At 36.5% G+C, this 17,001-nt stretch overlaps 2 protein-coding genes across 2 annotated transcripts; one reads left to right on the top strand and one right to left on the bottom strand.

Moving 5' to 3' along the window:
* Positions 1-7,002: 7,002 nt before the first annotated feature.
* Positions 7,003-10,614, bottom strand: LOC140762040 (uncharacterized). The gene is made up of 4 exons (XM_073099642.1): positions 10,091-10,614; positions 9,690-9,950; positions 8,724-9,575; positions 7,003-7,804 (listed from the first exon to the last, which is right to left on the bottom strand). Exons 1-4 carry the CDS (start codon positions 10,521-10,523, stop codon positions 7,341-7,343), a joined length of 2,010 nt encoding a protein of 669 aa, XP_072955743.1. The 5' UTR covers positions 10,524-10,614; the 3' UTR covers positions 7,003-7,340.
* A 2,177-nt stretch (positions 10,615-12,791) lies between these two features.
* LOC140762188 (uncharacterized) lies at positions 12,792-14,156 on the top strand. Its single transcript, XM_073099821.1, has 3 exons — positions 12,792-13,044; positions 13,111-13,665; positions 13,777-14,156. The coding sequence occupies exons 1-3, from the start codon at positions 12,792-12,794 to the stop codon at positions 14,154-14,156; spliced, it is 1,188 nt and encodes a 395-aa protein (XP_072955922.1).
* Positions 14,157-17,001: the final 2,845 nt, after the last annotated feature.

Raw genomic sequence — 17,001 nt, 5'->3', positions numbered from 1 at the left:
ACAGACATTTATATCATATATAGGTAAATATTTATTCATTATTTAGCATAATTATATTTAATTTACTACTTCATAGTTATTCATGGATTGTTGTAGCATTTCTGATAGACCTAGCAATGCCCGATGACGTAGGATCAGAGCGTCTATGAGTAGTGTGCTCTTGTTTTTGCTATGAGAGATGATTATGTTATATGTGATGATTTCGTTATCTGTGATGATATGAGCTTATGACCAGGGTTCTTAGTTTGATGGCCATAGACAACTAGTTATATACAGCATCGCCAGGCATGTAAGGGCGACAATACTACTAGTTGCCTATCCCTTCTCGATGTTTGAGATGATGTGTGAGTCTATATTTATTATGTGGTAGATAACTCTTTGAGTATGTTATGATAATTATGGCTATTGCTCATTGTGAACTTAATATAAATAATTTGATAGTTTAAATGATACATATTATGTGTTTTTTTATTAATACATGTGAGCTATTAATATAAATATATTGCATGGGTGAATTGCTATAATCATATTGGCATATATATATACCATGTGACATCCTTCGTTATCCTATTTTAGATTATAGAGATATATACTTACTATGCTTTATGGTCATCACCTTACCTTTTGGTAGAATTTTTTTTTTTTCAAATTAGTAGATGACCCCGAGTCTGTGGAGGAGCTGGTGAAGATCTAATTATATTTTTCTTTATTTGTTTTAGTATTGTAAAATAAGTTATATAAATTGTATCCTAAAACAACCTTCTACTTTTGGACTGAGAAGTTTGAACGCCTAGACCAAACGAAGTAAGTTAATTAAATGTTGTCTATTTTTTTTTACTTTAAATCGATAATAATTAGTAGAATGATAATTTAAGGTAAACTATTTTAATTACTTTTACAATGCATTAGGTCTTAGTAAAGCTATGCTAGCTTTACTTGATTAATAAATATAAGAATTCTTCGGTGGATCTATCCAAGCCTATAGTGAATGTTAGTATGATTATTTAATTAATTATTGTCATGAATGTTGTGCTTATATTTTTATTCCGTTACTATCGATGTGGATTATGTACCAAGTGAGAATGATTTCATAGCGCAGTTGTAGTTAATTGTCTAGGAAGTGATGTTAGGCAAGTAAACCTTTCATAGTCTAGGAGTAGTATAGATAATAAAATGTCTTATTTTATGACATCATTGTGTTCATATCATGTATGTGTGAATATTTGTTTACTGTTATTAATGCAAATAGTCCATGTTAACTTTACTTGCTGTTTGATATAATTACTATGCATATTTATCAGCATGATTATATATAATACACGTAATCCATGATAATAATGTGTATTTTATTATGCTTGTATATGTTGTATAATATTATGCCACTAGCACTCATACACTACAAAGTCTCGATAGTGTCTGACAACTCTCCAACAAGGATAAGAGGTGGGGAATATATCATTATTATTATATAGTGGGACCCAAGTTGAAAGTCCCGGTCTGTTGATCCACAATAAAGGGAGTGACTACAAAATCTTGATAGTGCCCAATACCTCCTTAGCTAGGGTAAGAGGAGGGATATATTATTATTATATAGTAAGACCCACACTAGACGTCCTAATCTGTTGATCCCAAATAATTAGGTAGCCATTTCGCAAGGTGATAGATGATTTACTATCAACCAACAAAAGTCAAACCCTTTAGGGCACTTAAGTTAGAGAGAGAATGATAGAATGTCGTAGACCTAGCGATAACCGATGACATAGGGTGAGGATGTCTATGAGCGACGACTTATGACTTTTCACATGATAATGCGATAATGTGAAGCCAAGGGCTTAAAGAATAATATTAATATGCGATGCTAACTAATGTGATGGGTTGATGACTATGGTTTTTAGTCTACGATAGTAGACAATCGATTATATTGTTCATCAGGTGAGATAGAATCTACCCTCCCTTAGGAGCGTGAGTGTTAATTGGCTTATGGGTATGGTTATACATAGCCTAAGTTAAAAACTTTAGTCTGAAATAATGCATATCATATTATGAAGTATTGATATGGCCTACAAGTGAAACTCGTCGCGAGCTTGAGTTTGAGGATAGGATAGTCTAGCTTGATGCATGTCATGTTATAGATTGCTAATGCATGTACACATTAGATAAACATGATGAGTATGTGGTACTAATATATTGATTATGATCATGAGAGGCATATTCATATTTATCACATTATTATATCTTTATTTATACTACTTGTAGGCTATATAGGTAGATATTTGTTGGGTTTTATGCTCACCACCTTTCGATAAATTTTTTTTTAGATTTGTAGATGAGCTCGAGTTCATAGAGAAGTTGGCCAAGATTTTTTTTTTATAATTATTTTGTTTATTAATTTATTTTTATAAATTAAGCTAGCTAGTCTATAGCCTCTTGTGTAGGCATTTGTATATATTTATGGATATATATTTTGTGGCTTATTATAACCTATAAAACTTTAGGCTTATTTTTGTCTATATTATTTATAAAAATATTATGTTTTTTTCTTGTATATAGTATAAAAATATTGACTAATAAGTCATGTGAAAATCATATGGGTTTGACCCATATGAGAGGTACATGTATTTGGAGATAAGTGTTACATTAGAAGGATGATCAATTCAGAGAGAACTCGATGAGTTTCAAGTTTATCATCTACGAGTTTCTAATTCCAAACATACTTTCTATCAAAGTGCAAGAAGAGCTATCTACATATATCCCTATGCTATGCTACATCAAAGTTTGATTGACTACTAGCGAAGCTAAATTGAATATGTACATCAACATCTGCACTGACACAATGAATTCTAGAATTTGATCCATGTTGAGTTGAGCACAATCAACGAGAAGTGATCTATTTCACCTAAGATGGAAAGTTCGAGGAAGAGGACTTTAATCCAAGAGATCATTCGAAGTATGGTAAGAGTGGTTATAAGTTAATTTTGTATCTACATTTGAATGTGAAATAAATTAATTTAAGAGGTTTATTAGGTCCGTGATGTTTTTCTCTTTTCGTTCAAGGAGGTTTGTCCATCATAGTTGTGATAGTGTGTTTGATGTGCTTTTACTTTTCCCATTTGTTCTTGGCTTTACGTTTTTTACGTTTCCTACTCTTGCTTAGTTTTCACTTTTTGACTTACTAGTTTTTACTAGTTTTTGTAGTGTTCAATTTTCATAGTCCTAGAAGGATTCAGATTTATTACACCGACTAATTGGTTTTCTTAGCGACCTGATTTGAGTTTCCTTTTCCTAATTGGTTTTGATTTTCTAAAATTGATTTATAATCAATTTTTTAAACCTAGTAGGATTTAACTTTCCTAGTTCTATTCTGATTGATTTGAACTTTGACTTGGTCTTTGGCTTTTACTATTCCATATCTATCTAAACCTAGTCAATCTAGGTTTCCTAATACTCCTTTGAAAAGTTTAATTGGTACCAGATCATATCAACCTCAGATTAATCGCATGAGTGTGATCATTGTTGGGGAGAATATGGCATGGGTTACTTCAGCAGCATTACACCTGATACTCAAACATCAGCTCGAAGCATTTTCTTTACCCCTTTTTACCTTGAAACTACAAGGTCATCTTGCGTCCTTAAACTAATAACTATCTTTCAACTAACCTAGCCTCCTCCATCCCTCGAGACCAACAAGGGGTAGTATAGGAATATTAGTCTGTTACTTGATTTGATTTATTTTGTATTTGTTTGTTTATTAGTTTCAAGCATTATATATGGATTCCAACCAAAAAGAGTATACAACTCTAGATTCTCGCTTGTTATCTACTAATGAGTTTTCTGCTATATCTCATACAAATAGATGGGTTGAGAGCAAAAAAAATGAGGATATCAACGTGGATCTTCAAGCTACCTATAGTGTGTTGTTTAAGGAGACTTACAAATTTTTTTTTTAAAAAGGAATTTGAAACTTGAAATAAAGGCAGACCACTTGAAAATTGAAAAGGATGAATTGGAGGAAGATTGACGAAGTAGAGAAATTATAATCTAATTTATTAAAAGCTAATCAATTTTCTCAAAAGTTCTCTTCAAGTTGAAGATCAGTCGAGAAAATGCAAAGAAGAAGAAAGGATTAATGGAAGGACATGCCTACACCCACTTCTTTGATTAGAAGTTAAATCCTATGCAATGAAAGAGATCACATAGAGCTCGAATAGAATGAAAGAACATGGCTATATCGAAAACACCTCTTTGGATATACCTTCTACATCGAGAAAGTGAGATAATAGTATTTCTATTCCTTATTTAGTGAGACCTATGTATTTTTGTGATGATAGGCATACTACGAGTAGAAAGAATATTCTTAAAAAATATTATGTTCCTACTTGTTATAAATGTGCTATTAAAGAGTAGCTAAATCTAGATATTCCGTTCTACCTAACATATTGTGACACGTCATTTCATTTGTATGACAAGTTTGATGCACATAAACACTTCAATTATTCTATTTAAAAGAGATTTTGGTGCTTATAATGATATGCATAATTTTGGTGTTCTCACTATTTTTTATGTTAGAGAAAGAAATTATGTTTTTAAAAAATCACATATGATAGCCCATCATGTGAAAGTACAAACAGTTTGGGTGAGAAAAAATGATTTCAGTGTATCCCTTTGGGTGGTGTACTTGAATTATCCACTCTTAGATTACTTCAGCTAAGAGGTTTTTTAAAAATTATTTATCCCTAGTTATGAATTTTGGTTAGATTTTATCGACATATTCTTTGGGCCTTATTGCATTTCATAGACATATCATGTGGTCTGGATTTCTTTGGGGGCATCTTTTATTTTTATTGAATTGTTTGATTTTTGTTTGGTTGGTACTTGATCATAAAATCTTAATTGATGACTTTTTCAATTGTTGAATTGAAAACTTAAAAGTGAGTTGGATTTTGGGCATAGTTGTTATTATTATTATTTTAGCTCTTAGCTTGGATTTTATGGATTTGATCAATATCTTTCAATTCAATGGATTTTGGTTGATATATCTTTTGGTCAAGATTTTTTTTTTAATCTTTAGATTACTTCTTGGCTTGTTTATTTTTAATTTCTTATTTTCAGAAAATAGAAAAAATTAAAAATTAAAATTTTCAAAAAGACTTTGACGGAAGCTTACCCTTCTGAATCATATTGATTACCTATCTATTTGATCATTATATTTTAATCAAGTAAGTTATATATTATTCTCATAGATAGATATTGTTATATTTGACTTTGTATGTCGGTTTGAAAGCATATAACCTAAGAGGGAGTGCATGGCAAGTCTAAAATTATTCAAGTTATCCTTAATGTTTAAAAGGTTTGCATAATATCCAAATTTTCTCATATTAGATGGACTAATGTCTTACGGCAATTGCATGATAGAAAAAGTTATTATAATTATATTAGAAAGGGCTACTTAGAGGATATATAAAAGTGAAAGATATATTGACACGAGCACTTAAGAAATTTTTAACTCATTATGGCTTCACAAAATGACGAAAAAGACGAAGAAAAGAAAATTCTTTGAGAAAGAAAAAAGAATTTTTGTGAAACATGTTTTGAAAAGATCTAAAGAAATAACTGCCTTACCTTTTAAGTGTAAAAGTAATCCTTGCAAATCTAAATAATCTTCATGCATATGTTATGTTATGGGATGGTTTGACTTCTAGGTTGATCACATATCAATTTATATTTACATAGTCAATGATATGATCTTTATTGAATTTAGTATTTAATATCTTGCATAATAGGAAAATGCTTCATCTTTGAATGCATTGATTGAGTCTAATAAGTTTCCATTTGATTTAAAGTACTTCTAATTAAATTTGGAAAGTATGAAATTAAGGAATCGAGCCCATGAAACAGCTATAACTATGCTTTTCCAAATTTGATAATGCATAATTAGTGAAATAATAATTAAATGTTGATGTCAAATTATCAAACTCCGACGATGTCTCCCATAATCTCTAAAATAAGTGGCGGTAGTGATGATACTTGCCACCGACACTGAAAATGGTGATGATGATACTTGCCACTAGCATCGAAGGAAAAGGGTGGAGGTACACACTGAGGATTAGGGTTTGCAAGTCGAGGAGAATGACCATGGAGGAAGAAGGGAGAGAGAGAGAGAGAGAGAGAGAGAGAGAGAGAGAGAGAGAGAGAGAGAGAGAGAGAGAGAGAGAGAGATCTTAAGGCGTTGTGAAGGAAGAGGCAAGAGGGTTTAATGATATTCTAAGATGAGTGTCATATTCTTTGTGCACTCTATGAGTTGTTGCGGGCTCAAGAAAATCCTAAATAAAATGAGGAAAATGTAAACATTTTATTAAGAGAGACACCCAACTCGTTAATGTTTTTAGTTGATAAAATACTTGTTAGTGTTCTATATCTGATGATATACTCATTACTTCAGCTAAGTCCTCAGTTGCCACATGTTGATCAGATCAACTCCATAATATTATGAAAATGTTGAATTTGTCATAATTTTATACAATTTAGACACTTATCAATTTAGTGGCCTACAAAATAAACCGCTGATATTAATATTTTGTTTTATTAACCTACAAAACTATAGTCAAAAGAATTACGTTTCTGCTTATAAAATGGTACTAAGTTCAATGTTTTAAGATCAGATAAAAATACTAAACTTAACGATGCTTTACTATTAAAAAATAAAATGCTGAACTTTCAGCATTTTACGGACAGCTATAGAAAAATAAATCCCTTTTGATATTAAGTTTGGTGTGATCCATTTTGGTACATAAATTTGGGTGGGGGGGAGGAGTTAGGCCAAAATCTCAATCCCTTTTGATATTAAGTTTGGTGTGATCCATTTTGGTACATAAATTTGGGAGAGGGGAGTTAGGCCAAAAACTCAATTTGGACATCTCACAGAATCATCATTCATGAACAGCTCAGTGCGGCAGACTATTCCCCCCACAGGCACTCATTTGTCATTTCCTGTGAGCACATAGGAAACATAACTACATAAAACAACACCTTGGACTCACATGTTGCCCATCAACCTCAGCTCTCTCCATGGAATAAATTAACAGTATGCAATATGCGATTCAGATAGTACATTGATGCACAAGGGTGAAAAAAAGTTGCAAGAGCTGTCTTCATCTGCTTTCTTTCTCTTCTATCAAGAGCCTTGGCAGATCACATGCTTCCGGACCCAAAAAAAGGTTAAAAGTCAATAGACAAAACGAGTACATGATAAGATCTCAAGATCCTAAGTGATTAATTAACACTAACATGCTTCTACTACAGTGATTAGTGATCAGGTACATTCCCATTTCTCTTAAAATATGTCACTTGTTCAACTCCTGAAGCAATGCCTCCATTGTTGGCCTGTGGCTTGGAGTTTCACTTGTGCAAACCAATGCAATGCCTGCTAATTTAGCAGCCTCTGGTTTGGAGAAGTTGCCCTTTAAGTTCTCATCAATAAGATCTTCAAGCTTACCGGATTCAGCTCCTAGCCGCAAGTGTGTAGTCTTCCTCTTCCCTGTAAGTATCTGGAAGACAAGAACACCGAAGGCGAAGACATCACTCTTTTCTGTGAACCGCCCCGTGGTAGTGTACTCCGGGGCCAAGTAACCCATTGCAGCACTAGCCTTGAGGCCAGAGAAGACAACATCATCAGCTAAGAGCTTGTGCAAACCAGAGCCAGATATTAAAGGCTTGAAATTGTAGTTGAGTAGAACATTCTCTGCCGATATATCTTGGTGAACTAGAGAGGGCTTGTTTGGCCTACTACTGTGTAAATACTCTATCCCTGGATAAGAAAGAGAAGTTATCAAGCTGTGTCAATCAAAACAACTAAAATAAATAAATAACTGTCCTCTCTATAGTTTTTATCTATTATTTTGTTTCTATGTCGAATTGGATAATGAAGAAAGGAAATGAAGTGGCTGTAATTTCTTTTACTGGATGAAGTGAGGAAAATTCAACACAAACTTTAGATAATTTCTAACTGCTATAACTGCGATTCTAGTATTCAATTCTAAGGGGCTTGTTATACTTCTACCAACGGAAAAAAAAATTAAAAAAAAAACCTAGATCTGGCCCTCCTTTTCAAAACATCAGATTCCCCTGCAAGAACCTTAGTGTCTATTAGAAGCACCAGTAAAAGGATAGAAATGTCACAAGTAGCCCAATTATTTTTAAAAGTTTTGGGCTCTCCCTCAAAATCCTAGTGGGGTGTACAAAAATGCCACTCAAGAGACAGATATCACTTAAACAATAAGGAGTATACTTAAGATGTTGCAATAAGGAGTATACTTCAGATGTTGCAAACTAATAATAGTGTAATGTTTTGTAGGGTAAATATGAAATTTGGGTGTCTGTACTGATTTTTCAATAGGTCCACTTGGTTTCTCATGGCAATACGGTATTCTGATCTGTCACATTTTGTCTTTTATGTGGTATCTATGATAGATCCCTAACTTCTTAAGAGGGATTCTTGCTTTTCAAAGAATGCAAGCCTAGAATTTTCTTTGTTTTTGTTTTGCTGCTCTAGATTTGATGACAATGTGAGGACAACTTTCATCGACAAGCATCAATAATGGGATGCAATTCAGATGACAATCACTATCAAGAACAGAAACGTAAACAAGCAAGATGCACAACTTTATGTTACTATCTATGAACAGAAAGATAACTGGATATTGACAAGAGATGCAACTTTACAGTACCTTTAGCAATGCCTTTGATGATAGAAACTCTAGTCGACCACTCAAGAACATGGCCATTCTTATCATCATCCGTATCCAGATACTGCGACAAGCTGCCATTTGGAATGAAATCATAGATAAGAAAGCACTCCCCCCTTCCTCTTGAGCAGCAGAATCCCCTCAACCCTACAAGATTCTCGTGCGTCAATGAAGTCAGAGTCTTCAATCCCATGAGGAACTCAACCTCTTCTGATTTGCAGCTTGTCTTGCTTATTCTCTTCACTGCCACCATAGTCCCGTCTCGTAAGGTCCCTTTATAAGTTGCAGCAAAATTGCCCTTCTTTCCGAGCAAATTCACCTGTGAGAAGTACTCGGTGGCCGACTCCACCTCCTCTAGATTGAACCTAAAGCTCTGTGAGACCTCCTGAGAGAACCCAACTCCGCTCCTCCCATCGGCCAATGGATCCCAACCACTTGAATATTCCACACTAATGAGTGAAGAGGCACTTCGCCGATACGAGTCCTTGCTCTGGCCAGTGCTACGCCGATCGCCTGAAACATCCAACAAACTACCAATCTTCTGTTTGTGGCGGCGGTACCACAAATAAGCAAAAAGCCCAAATGCCATCATTCCAAAGACGACGACGACGACAACAATGACGGCCACTGCCGACGACTTCAAAGTGTTAGAGCAGTGAGTGGTATTGCAATGTGCATCGAGACCAACCGACTGCGGGATGCCGGCACCAAAAGGCTCAGGCCTGTTGGGGTTGAGCAGATCAGCAGAAGTGCAAACTCTGAGAGAAGAGAACCCAGTCCCACAAAGATCATTGTTGTTTCCATACTGGAATCCTTCTTGCAGTTTCTTCAAATCTTCATCCAAGAATTAAAGAAAAAAAAAACAAACAAACAAACAAACTAGTAAGTTAACAAATGGAGCTAAAGTATGGATATCATGTTAATCCAAAGGAAAAGAAAGCAAGATACCTGAAGGGACACTGCCAGATAGTGAGTTGTTCCGGACATCTAAGACTACCAACTGAGCTAGTTGGGCTAATTTAATGGGAATGGAACCAAAGAGCCGGTTGAAGCTCAAATCCAACCTCATCAACTGAGTGAGATCTCCTAAGCTAGCAGGGATTGCACCAGTTAAGTGATTAGATTGCAGAGCCAGCACACTAAGCTTCTTCAATAGCCCCAGCTGGGTAGGTATGCTGCCTGTCAACTGGTTATAGCAGAGCTGCAGAACTGCACGAGAGCAATGGAAGAAAGAGAAAGGTCTCAGAAAACCAAGAGAGCAAAATGCTCGCTCTAATCATAATAACTTGACAAACCCAAGTGAAAATTTTGTCAAAAATCTATTTCTTGTTTCTTCTCTTCCAACTCACCTTGGAGACTGACCATGCTACCGATTTCCGCAGGAATGCTGCCGGAGAAGTTATTAACATTCAAATAGAGATCGCTTAGCTCGGTCAGGTTCGCGATCTCTCTTGGTATCTCTCCCGTGAGCGCGTTGTAATGGAGGTAGAGACCCGAGAGGCATCTGAGCTCGGCCAGGGCAGGTGAAATGGAGCCGGAGAGCCCCTTCCCCTGGAGCGATATATTGGCTACTTTCCCATGCTCGTTGCACGCAACTCCCTCGAAGGCACCACGACATGGGTCTCCTCCGCTCGTCCACGAGCTCAGCAACTGCCCTGTTGGATCCAAAGCAGCCTTCAACTCCATGAGAGCTCTAAGCTCTGGATTACCAAATGTGGGCGCTGTGAAGAGGAGAAAGGAGGACAAGAAGAGGAGGAGGACGAGGACAGGCGAAGAACCCATGTTGCCAAACTAGGAGAGGAAGTGGGATTCTCTCTCTCTCTCTTTCTCTCGTTCTTTCTTCTCGGAAGAAGGAAAGGAGAGGTGAGGTGGGAAAAAGGCCAAAGGGTGGAGGAAAGGGGAGTGGGGTATATATAAAAAGAGGAGAGGAAGGGAGTCTTCCAAAAACTAACGTTTAAAAAATGGAGGGGTGGTGCAGTGAGTCAGACTGTTTTATAGAAATAGAACATAATATAATATTTTTTTATTACAAAGATAAATAAACATTTTATTATTATTATTATTATTATTTAGTTTTCTTTATTTAGTTGATTACATTTGTACTCTTGAACTATTATCAGTTTTTAGTAACACTTCTAAATATTTTTAGGGGTAATATCGTAACGCAAAAAAAGTTTAGGTTATGAACTAAAAAATAAAAAATATTCTATCTGTATAAATATTGCTCTAATGCTTCTATTAGGGTTTGAACTCAGTTTTACTGCTTCTAGAGGAAGGGTTGAACGATGGTATTCAATCAAATATTTTATCAATTCAAATAAGAATATTAGCTTTGATCGCATTAACCCATAACCTTTAATATTTGAAGATTAAAAGTTCATATTATAAGTAACAACTACTGCATATCTAAATTCGGGAGAAACTACGGGTGCAAATTGGTCTATATTAACCTAATCCGATCCGCTATCCAATGCAATCTAGATCGAATTTGGATAAATTTTTTTTATTTGACTCAGATATAGTATTGAATACATATAATTTAAAAATAGATAAAAACTCGAATACAAATTTGGATAAGGTTAACTTTTTTTTATAAAAAAAAAGCTCGATTGGATATACGTTATGGGTTCGATATAATTTTTTGAATATAGATATAGATATTATATATATGTTTATCTGCATATTTTTTTGAATAATTTATAACTTTTATTTTGCTTATTTAGATAGTGAATACTTCTTTGGTATGAATAATGTATTTTATATTATCTGTAGAGATTGATTTTATTAATTTTATATGTATTTGAGATTCAATTTTTTTAAAAATTCTTAGAATTTTGTATTAATTGTATCAAGAATAATTTCCTAATCTATTTAAATTTGATCCATATCTATTTAAGATCCGATCATCTATTCAAAAATTAATCGATCCATATACGAAAATTTTTGTGTCAATTTATTTAATATATATTTAAATTTTATTATTCGTCCAATATTTTTATTGGAATCCATAATGGAACAAAAAATATGAATAAAGATGAGTTAAGAACCACCGGATATATATTTGATTCGGTTTTACCCCTCAGAAGAAATCCAATATTGTAACTCTAAGATTATGATTTAAAATTTAAACATAATATAAAAATATATACCCTATTATTTAGTATTAATATATTTAAACTCCCAAAATTAGTGATCACTTTTGTATACTCACTTTGACTCTCTCTCATCTATCTAATATTTCACACCTCTTTGTTTTTTTAATAAAAAAATATCAAATAATATTTATATTCTCAACTCTCTTTTTCTTTTTCTCTAAAATAAGGTTAGATGATTTTCAAATCTTTAATCACTAGACAATCATATAATATTTGTAGCATATAAAACTATATACATATATTTTCTAACATACAGTTATGATAATGTGCTCTAACACGTTATACACTCACCGGCCAGCTCTAACACGCCACCCATCACAGCTGTCATAAAAGCGAAGCTACACTCTGATCCGGAGCCCATCAAAACTGCTGTCTCTAACCCCCAGGCCAATAAAAATGTGACACTCATCTCAATACCCATCAACTTGATTGACTCCTTTAATACCTCGCCTACTTAGAACAAAGGAACCTAGAAATCTATTTATCTCGGTCCCTGCCCAGACATAACCCAATGAGACTATTCCTACACCCATGTCTAATTCCATGCAAAGTCCCTTCTCCACTGTTCCTGTAACGCTGCACCACATTGAAAATACTTTAATCTTTTATAATGCGAGATCGAAGCCGACACCCACTAGCACCATTTGCTCCCCGGGGAAGAGGAAAGCCCTGGATCAATTGGTCCCCCTCCTCCCTAAAAAAGGAAGTCAGACTCAACTCCGGTAACAACAGAAAGTTTGGATGAAGCCATTACAGTCACTAATGAACTACAGGGGGCGACTCTCCCCTCGCCGCCAAACCCGAAATGAAGATAATAGCTTGGAATTGTCGAGGGGATAGATGACTCTCGACAATCCGAAACTTAATGTGTATCCTCCACAGCACGAAGGCTATCATGGTCTTCATCTCAGAAACAAAATGTGACTTCGACAAATCCAAAGCCATTATTTCTTCTCTCCCTCTTCACAACTCCCATATTGTTCCTTCATCGGGCAGAGCCGGAGGACTTTGGCTTCTTTGGCATGACGATCTATTGATTGAGGTCATAGCATCCAACCCTAGCTTCATTTTTGCCAAAATTGGAGACTCCTACCAGGATGCTGGATGGACATTTGGTGGCATCTATGGTAGTCCTTACCATACTGGAAGTTAGCCTCTATGGGATAATATCTCCTCATATGCCTCAAACCAAGATGCTCCTCTATGCTGCATAGGAGACTTCAACGACATTGCAAGCCCTTCAGAGAAAGACAGGGGCCTTCCTACTAATCAGAGCAGACTAAAGGAGTTCATCAGCAACATCAATAAAGTAATAGATCTTAGGTACGCTGGCCCAGCCTATACCTGGTCCAATAGGCGCTCCAACTCGAATAGAGTCAGGCAGCGTCTAGATAGAGCTCTAGCAAGGATGGACTGGTGCAACCGGTTTCCAATTGCAAAAGTCCATCTCTTGACTATTACCAGTGATCACAATCCAATCCTCCTTGAGACAGATCCTGCAAGATCCCATCACTGTAGGAAATTTTGTTTTGAAAACCAGGGGGCCAAAGTAGACTCCTTCCTCCCTTTCTGTAAGGAAGCATGCAACAATCTCATGCCGGAAGGCAACATCTCAAAGCAAGTAGCCACCCTAACGAGGAAGCTGCGCCACTGGGTTTCAACCCATGTAGGGAGCATTACGAGAAAGATGAAAGCTCTAGAGGAGGAAATCATGAATCTCCAATCCAATGCTTGTAGTGATGAAGATTGGTTCAAGGAACAAACCCTACGTTCGTAATACGAGGATATACTGCTCAAACATGAAGTATACTGGCACCAGCACTCCAGAGCAAAGTGGCTAGCCTGTGGTGACCGAAACAATAGCTACTTTCATGCCTTAGCCACGGCAAGAAAGCGGAGGAACTCCGTCAACTTCCTGCGGATTGATGGCCATATAACGCATGGTCAGTCCCGCTTAACGGGAAGAGAGTTTCGTTCTTCAGAGTCGTTCAACCGGACCTCTACTAACCCTCCATCAATCTTCTCCCATGCTCTCTTCCATAAGTTCAACCAAGCTGGCAAACCTCCAGACCAGCATGGAAAGCTCTGTGAATGCCCAACTATGGAAGAGATATCCTCGGTGATTAAAGACTTCGCTCTTGACTGTGCTGCCGGACCCGACGACCTCAACACAAGGTTCTTCCAGCTCATGTGGCCAGAACTCAAAACCATGGTCTACAATATGGTGTCTCGTCTCTTCAACCAAATCCAATTGGAGTGAGAAACCAACTTCACCAACGTCATTCTCATCCCGAAGAAGTCTAATGCATTAGGAATAAAGGATTATTGCCCCATCAGCCTCTGCGATATCATGTTGAAGATCATCATAAAACTGCTAGCAAATTGAATGAAGTTATTTCTGAAGGAGAGCATAACCAAGGCTCAATGCGCCTTCATCCCAGGTAGGCAAATTTTAGATAATCAAGTAATTGCGCAAAAGGTTGTAAACTCTATAATGATCTCTAAGAGTATCACTGGTTGTTTTCTCCTCAAGGAGGACCTCTCAAAAGCTTTTGATAGAATGGAGTGGAGGCTAATATGTGATGGACTCAGACTAATTGGCTTCCTGAGCAACTTCATCTAGCTGACCCATACGTGCATTTCAACCATGAGCATAGCAAACAAAATCAACGGACAAGTGAATGGACAATTCAAATCAACGAGAGGGCTGCGTTAGGGATGCCCCCTCTCCCCTTATCTATTCATAGTGGGTTCAAACACTCTCTCGCTGCTCCTAGAACATGAGATGAGCATCCACAAGCTAAGAGGAATCAGAGTAGCCCACAGAGCCCCACCGCTCTCCCACCTAATATTTGCGGATGACCTACTCTGACTCAGAAAGGCCACGGCTATAAAAGCTGGGACTTTCAAAACTACCATTGACACCTACTATAGGTTCTCTGGGCAAGAGATCAACTTTGAAAAATCTGCAGCTTACTTTAGTAGGAAAACAAACCAGCAAAACCGAGATGTGATTCTAGATATTCTCGGAGTCAAGCTGTTGGACAAATAGGATCGCTATCTCGGCAGCCCACTCCTAATGCTGAAATCCAAGAGAGAAGCTTTCAATTTTGTTGCAGAGAAGATTAAAGTCAAACTTCAAGGCTGGAAAGCTAAATTTCTCTCACATGTTGGTAGATTTACCCTAATCAAATCTATGCTAGCCTCAATCCCAGTCTTTTTCATGTCGACACATATCTTTCCAGTCAGCCTACTTGTAACAACCCAACCAAAAAAAAAAAATTAATTAATTTTGCATGGGCACGACGTGGCCGGCCACAGTGTGACCGGCCTCGTGCCCATGCAGTGGGGCTGCATGGGGGAGGTGCCACGCACCCCCCCCCTTGCGTCGCCGCAGCCAACCGACTGCGGCCATCTGGCAGTGGCGGGCCCCAGCGCCGCCGCAGCCACCGCCAACCTCCCACCGCCTTCCCTCTCTCTCTTTAAATCTCTCTCTCTCTCTCTCTCTTTCTCTCTCTGGATGCTCTCTCTCTATCTCTCTCTCTCTCTCGCCGAGGCCGGTTGTCGCCGTCGCCACCTCCTCGAGCGCCGGTGAGCTCCTCTCTCTCTCTCTCTCTCCCTCTCTCTCTCTCTCTCTCTCTCTCTCTTTCTTGCCCGAGGGTGGGCTCGTCGGAGCCGAGCCACCGGCGAGAGGCCGGCCGCTGGCTGGCCAGCAGCGGCCGGTGCCCTCCCCGCCGGCCCGGGTCCGCAACCTCCTCCCTCACCTCCTCTCTTTCTTCTCTTCCTCTTCTCTTCTTCTTCTTCTTCTTCTTCTTCTTCTTCTTTCTTCTTTCTTTCTTTCTTTCTTTCTTTCTTTTTCTCCTTCTTCCTCAGCTCCTCTTTTCTCTTTCTGCACAGTGTTGGGCTCGGCCCAGCACTGGCACTGATGGCAGTTGTAATTAAATTATTAATTAATTAGTTTATTTATGTTATTTATTTAAGTATTTTGCTTCTTAATTAATGCAAATAGATTATTTAGACATTAACTATTTTAATAATATTATATATCCTTCAATGTAATTTTATTAATGATAATTTTTATAATTAATGATTAATTAGGCATAAATATAGGTAATACTTATATTTATTTATTTACTTACTTATATGTATATTAGATTAATAGATAAATTTGTAAATTATAATTATTAGATTTATATTCTAATATTCTTATGATATACATTTTTTAAGTAATTCTATTAATTTATTATACATTATTATTTTGTAACAAAGAAGATAATGGCTACATAGTCCCTAATTAATCAAGATATAATTTAATTATAATTAGGTTTTTATCTATATTTATATTTTATTTATAATAAAAATCTAGCCAATTATAAAAATAAGTAGAAATTCTAAAATCTAATAAATCATCATATTTTACTCGAACGGATTATAATGGGATAAACAACTAACTTTATGTTACTTAAACATTTTCAGACGATCCCGAACCCCTTATTTGAGACCCCGTGGACCTTGCTAGCGATAAGTGTCACTCAGTTACCTGACGGACGTGAGAGATGCGTGGTTTGTATCTTCTGATCAGACGGTGAGTAGTCTTATCCCCTAGATCCCTTTCTCAAATTAGGTTATATTATATATTATGTACATGCATGTTTTGGCCTCCAGCATGATTATATGACTTTATCTAGAGATGATTACCGTCGAGCATAATTTTATCATGCATGTAATTAGGCTGATCTTTGATATAAGTATGATAATGATAAATAAGGATGGTTGGAGATGATTATACTGTTATGATTTTATGTCGAGATGATTTCTAGTATGAGTGTGCATGTGATAGACTAGCGAGAGTATGCATGTGTTAGATACATGGTTGGAGACTACATTGCAGCATTTTTCTCTTGATTCCTATTCCACCTAAATTCCTATTATGCATTGACTCGTTATTGTACTGGATATATGCATATGATCTGTCATTTAAAAAGAAAGCATGAAATATGATTAATAGGATAGTTGATAGAAAGCGTGGGGATACCCGAGTAGGCGTCAGGGTTAGGGGTGCCTGGATTGATGATTATGGTCGCTGATATGCGATATCTCGTGGC

This window comes from Typha angustifolia, chromosome 7, assembly GCF_048772165.1.
Source record: "Typha angustifolia cultivar Huaian chromosome 7, ASM4877216v1, whole genome shotgun sequence".
In the NCBI taxonomy this organism is placed as follows: Eukaryota; Viridiplantae; Streptophyta; class Magnoliopsida; order Poales; family Typhaceae; genus Typha; species Typha angustifolia.
The sequence above is the reverse complement of the archived record's forward strand: the minus strand, read 5'-3'. Positions and strand labels throughout refer to the sequence as shown.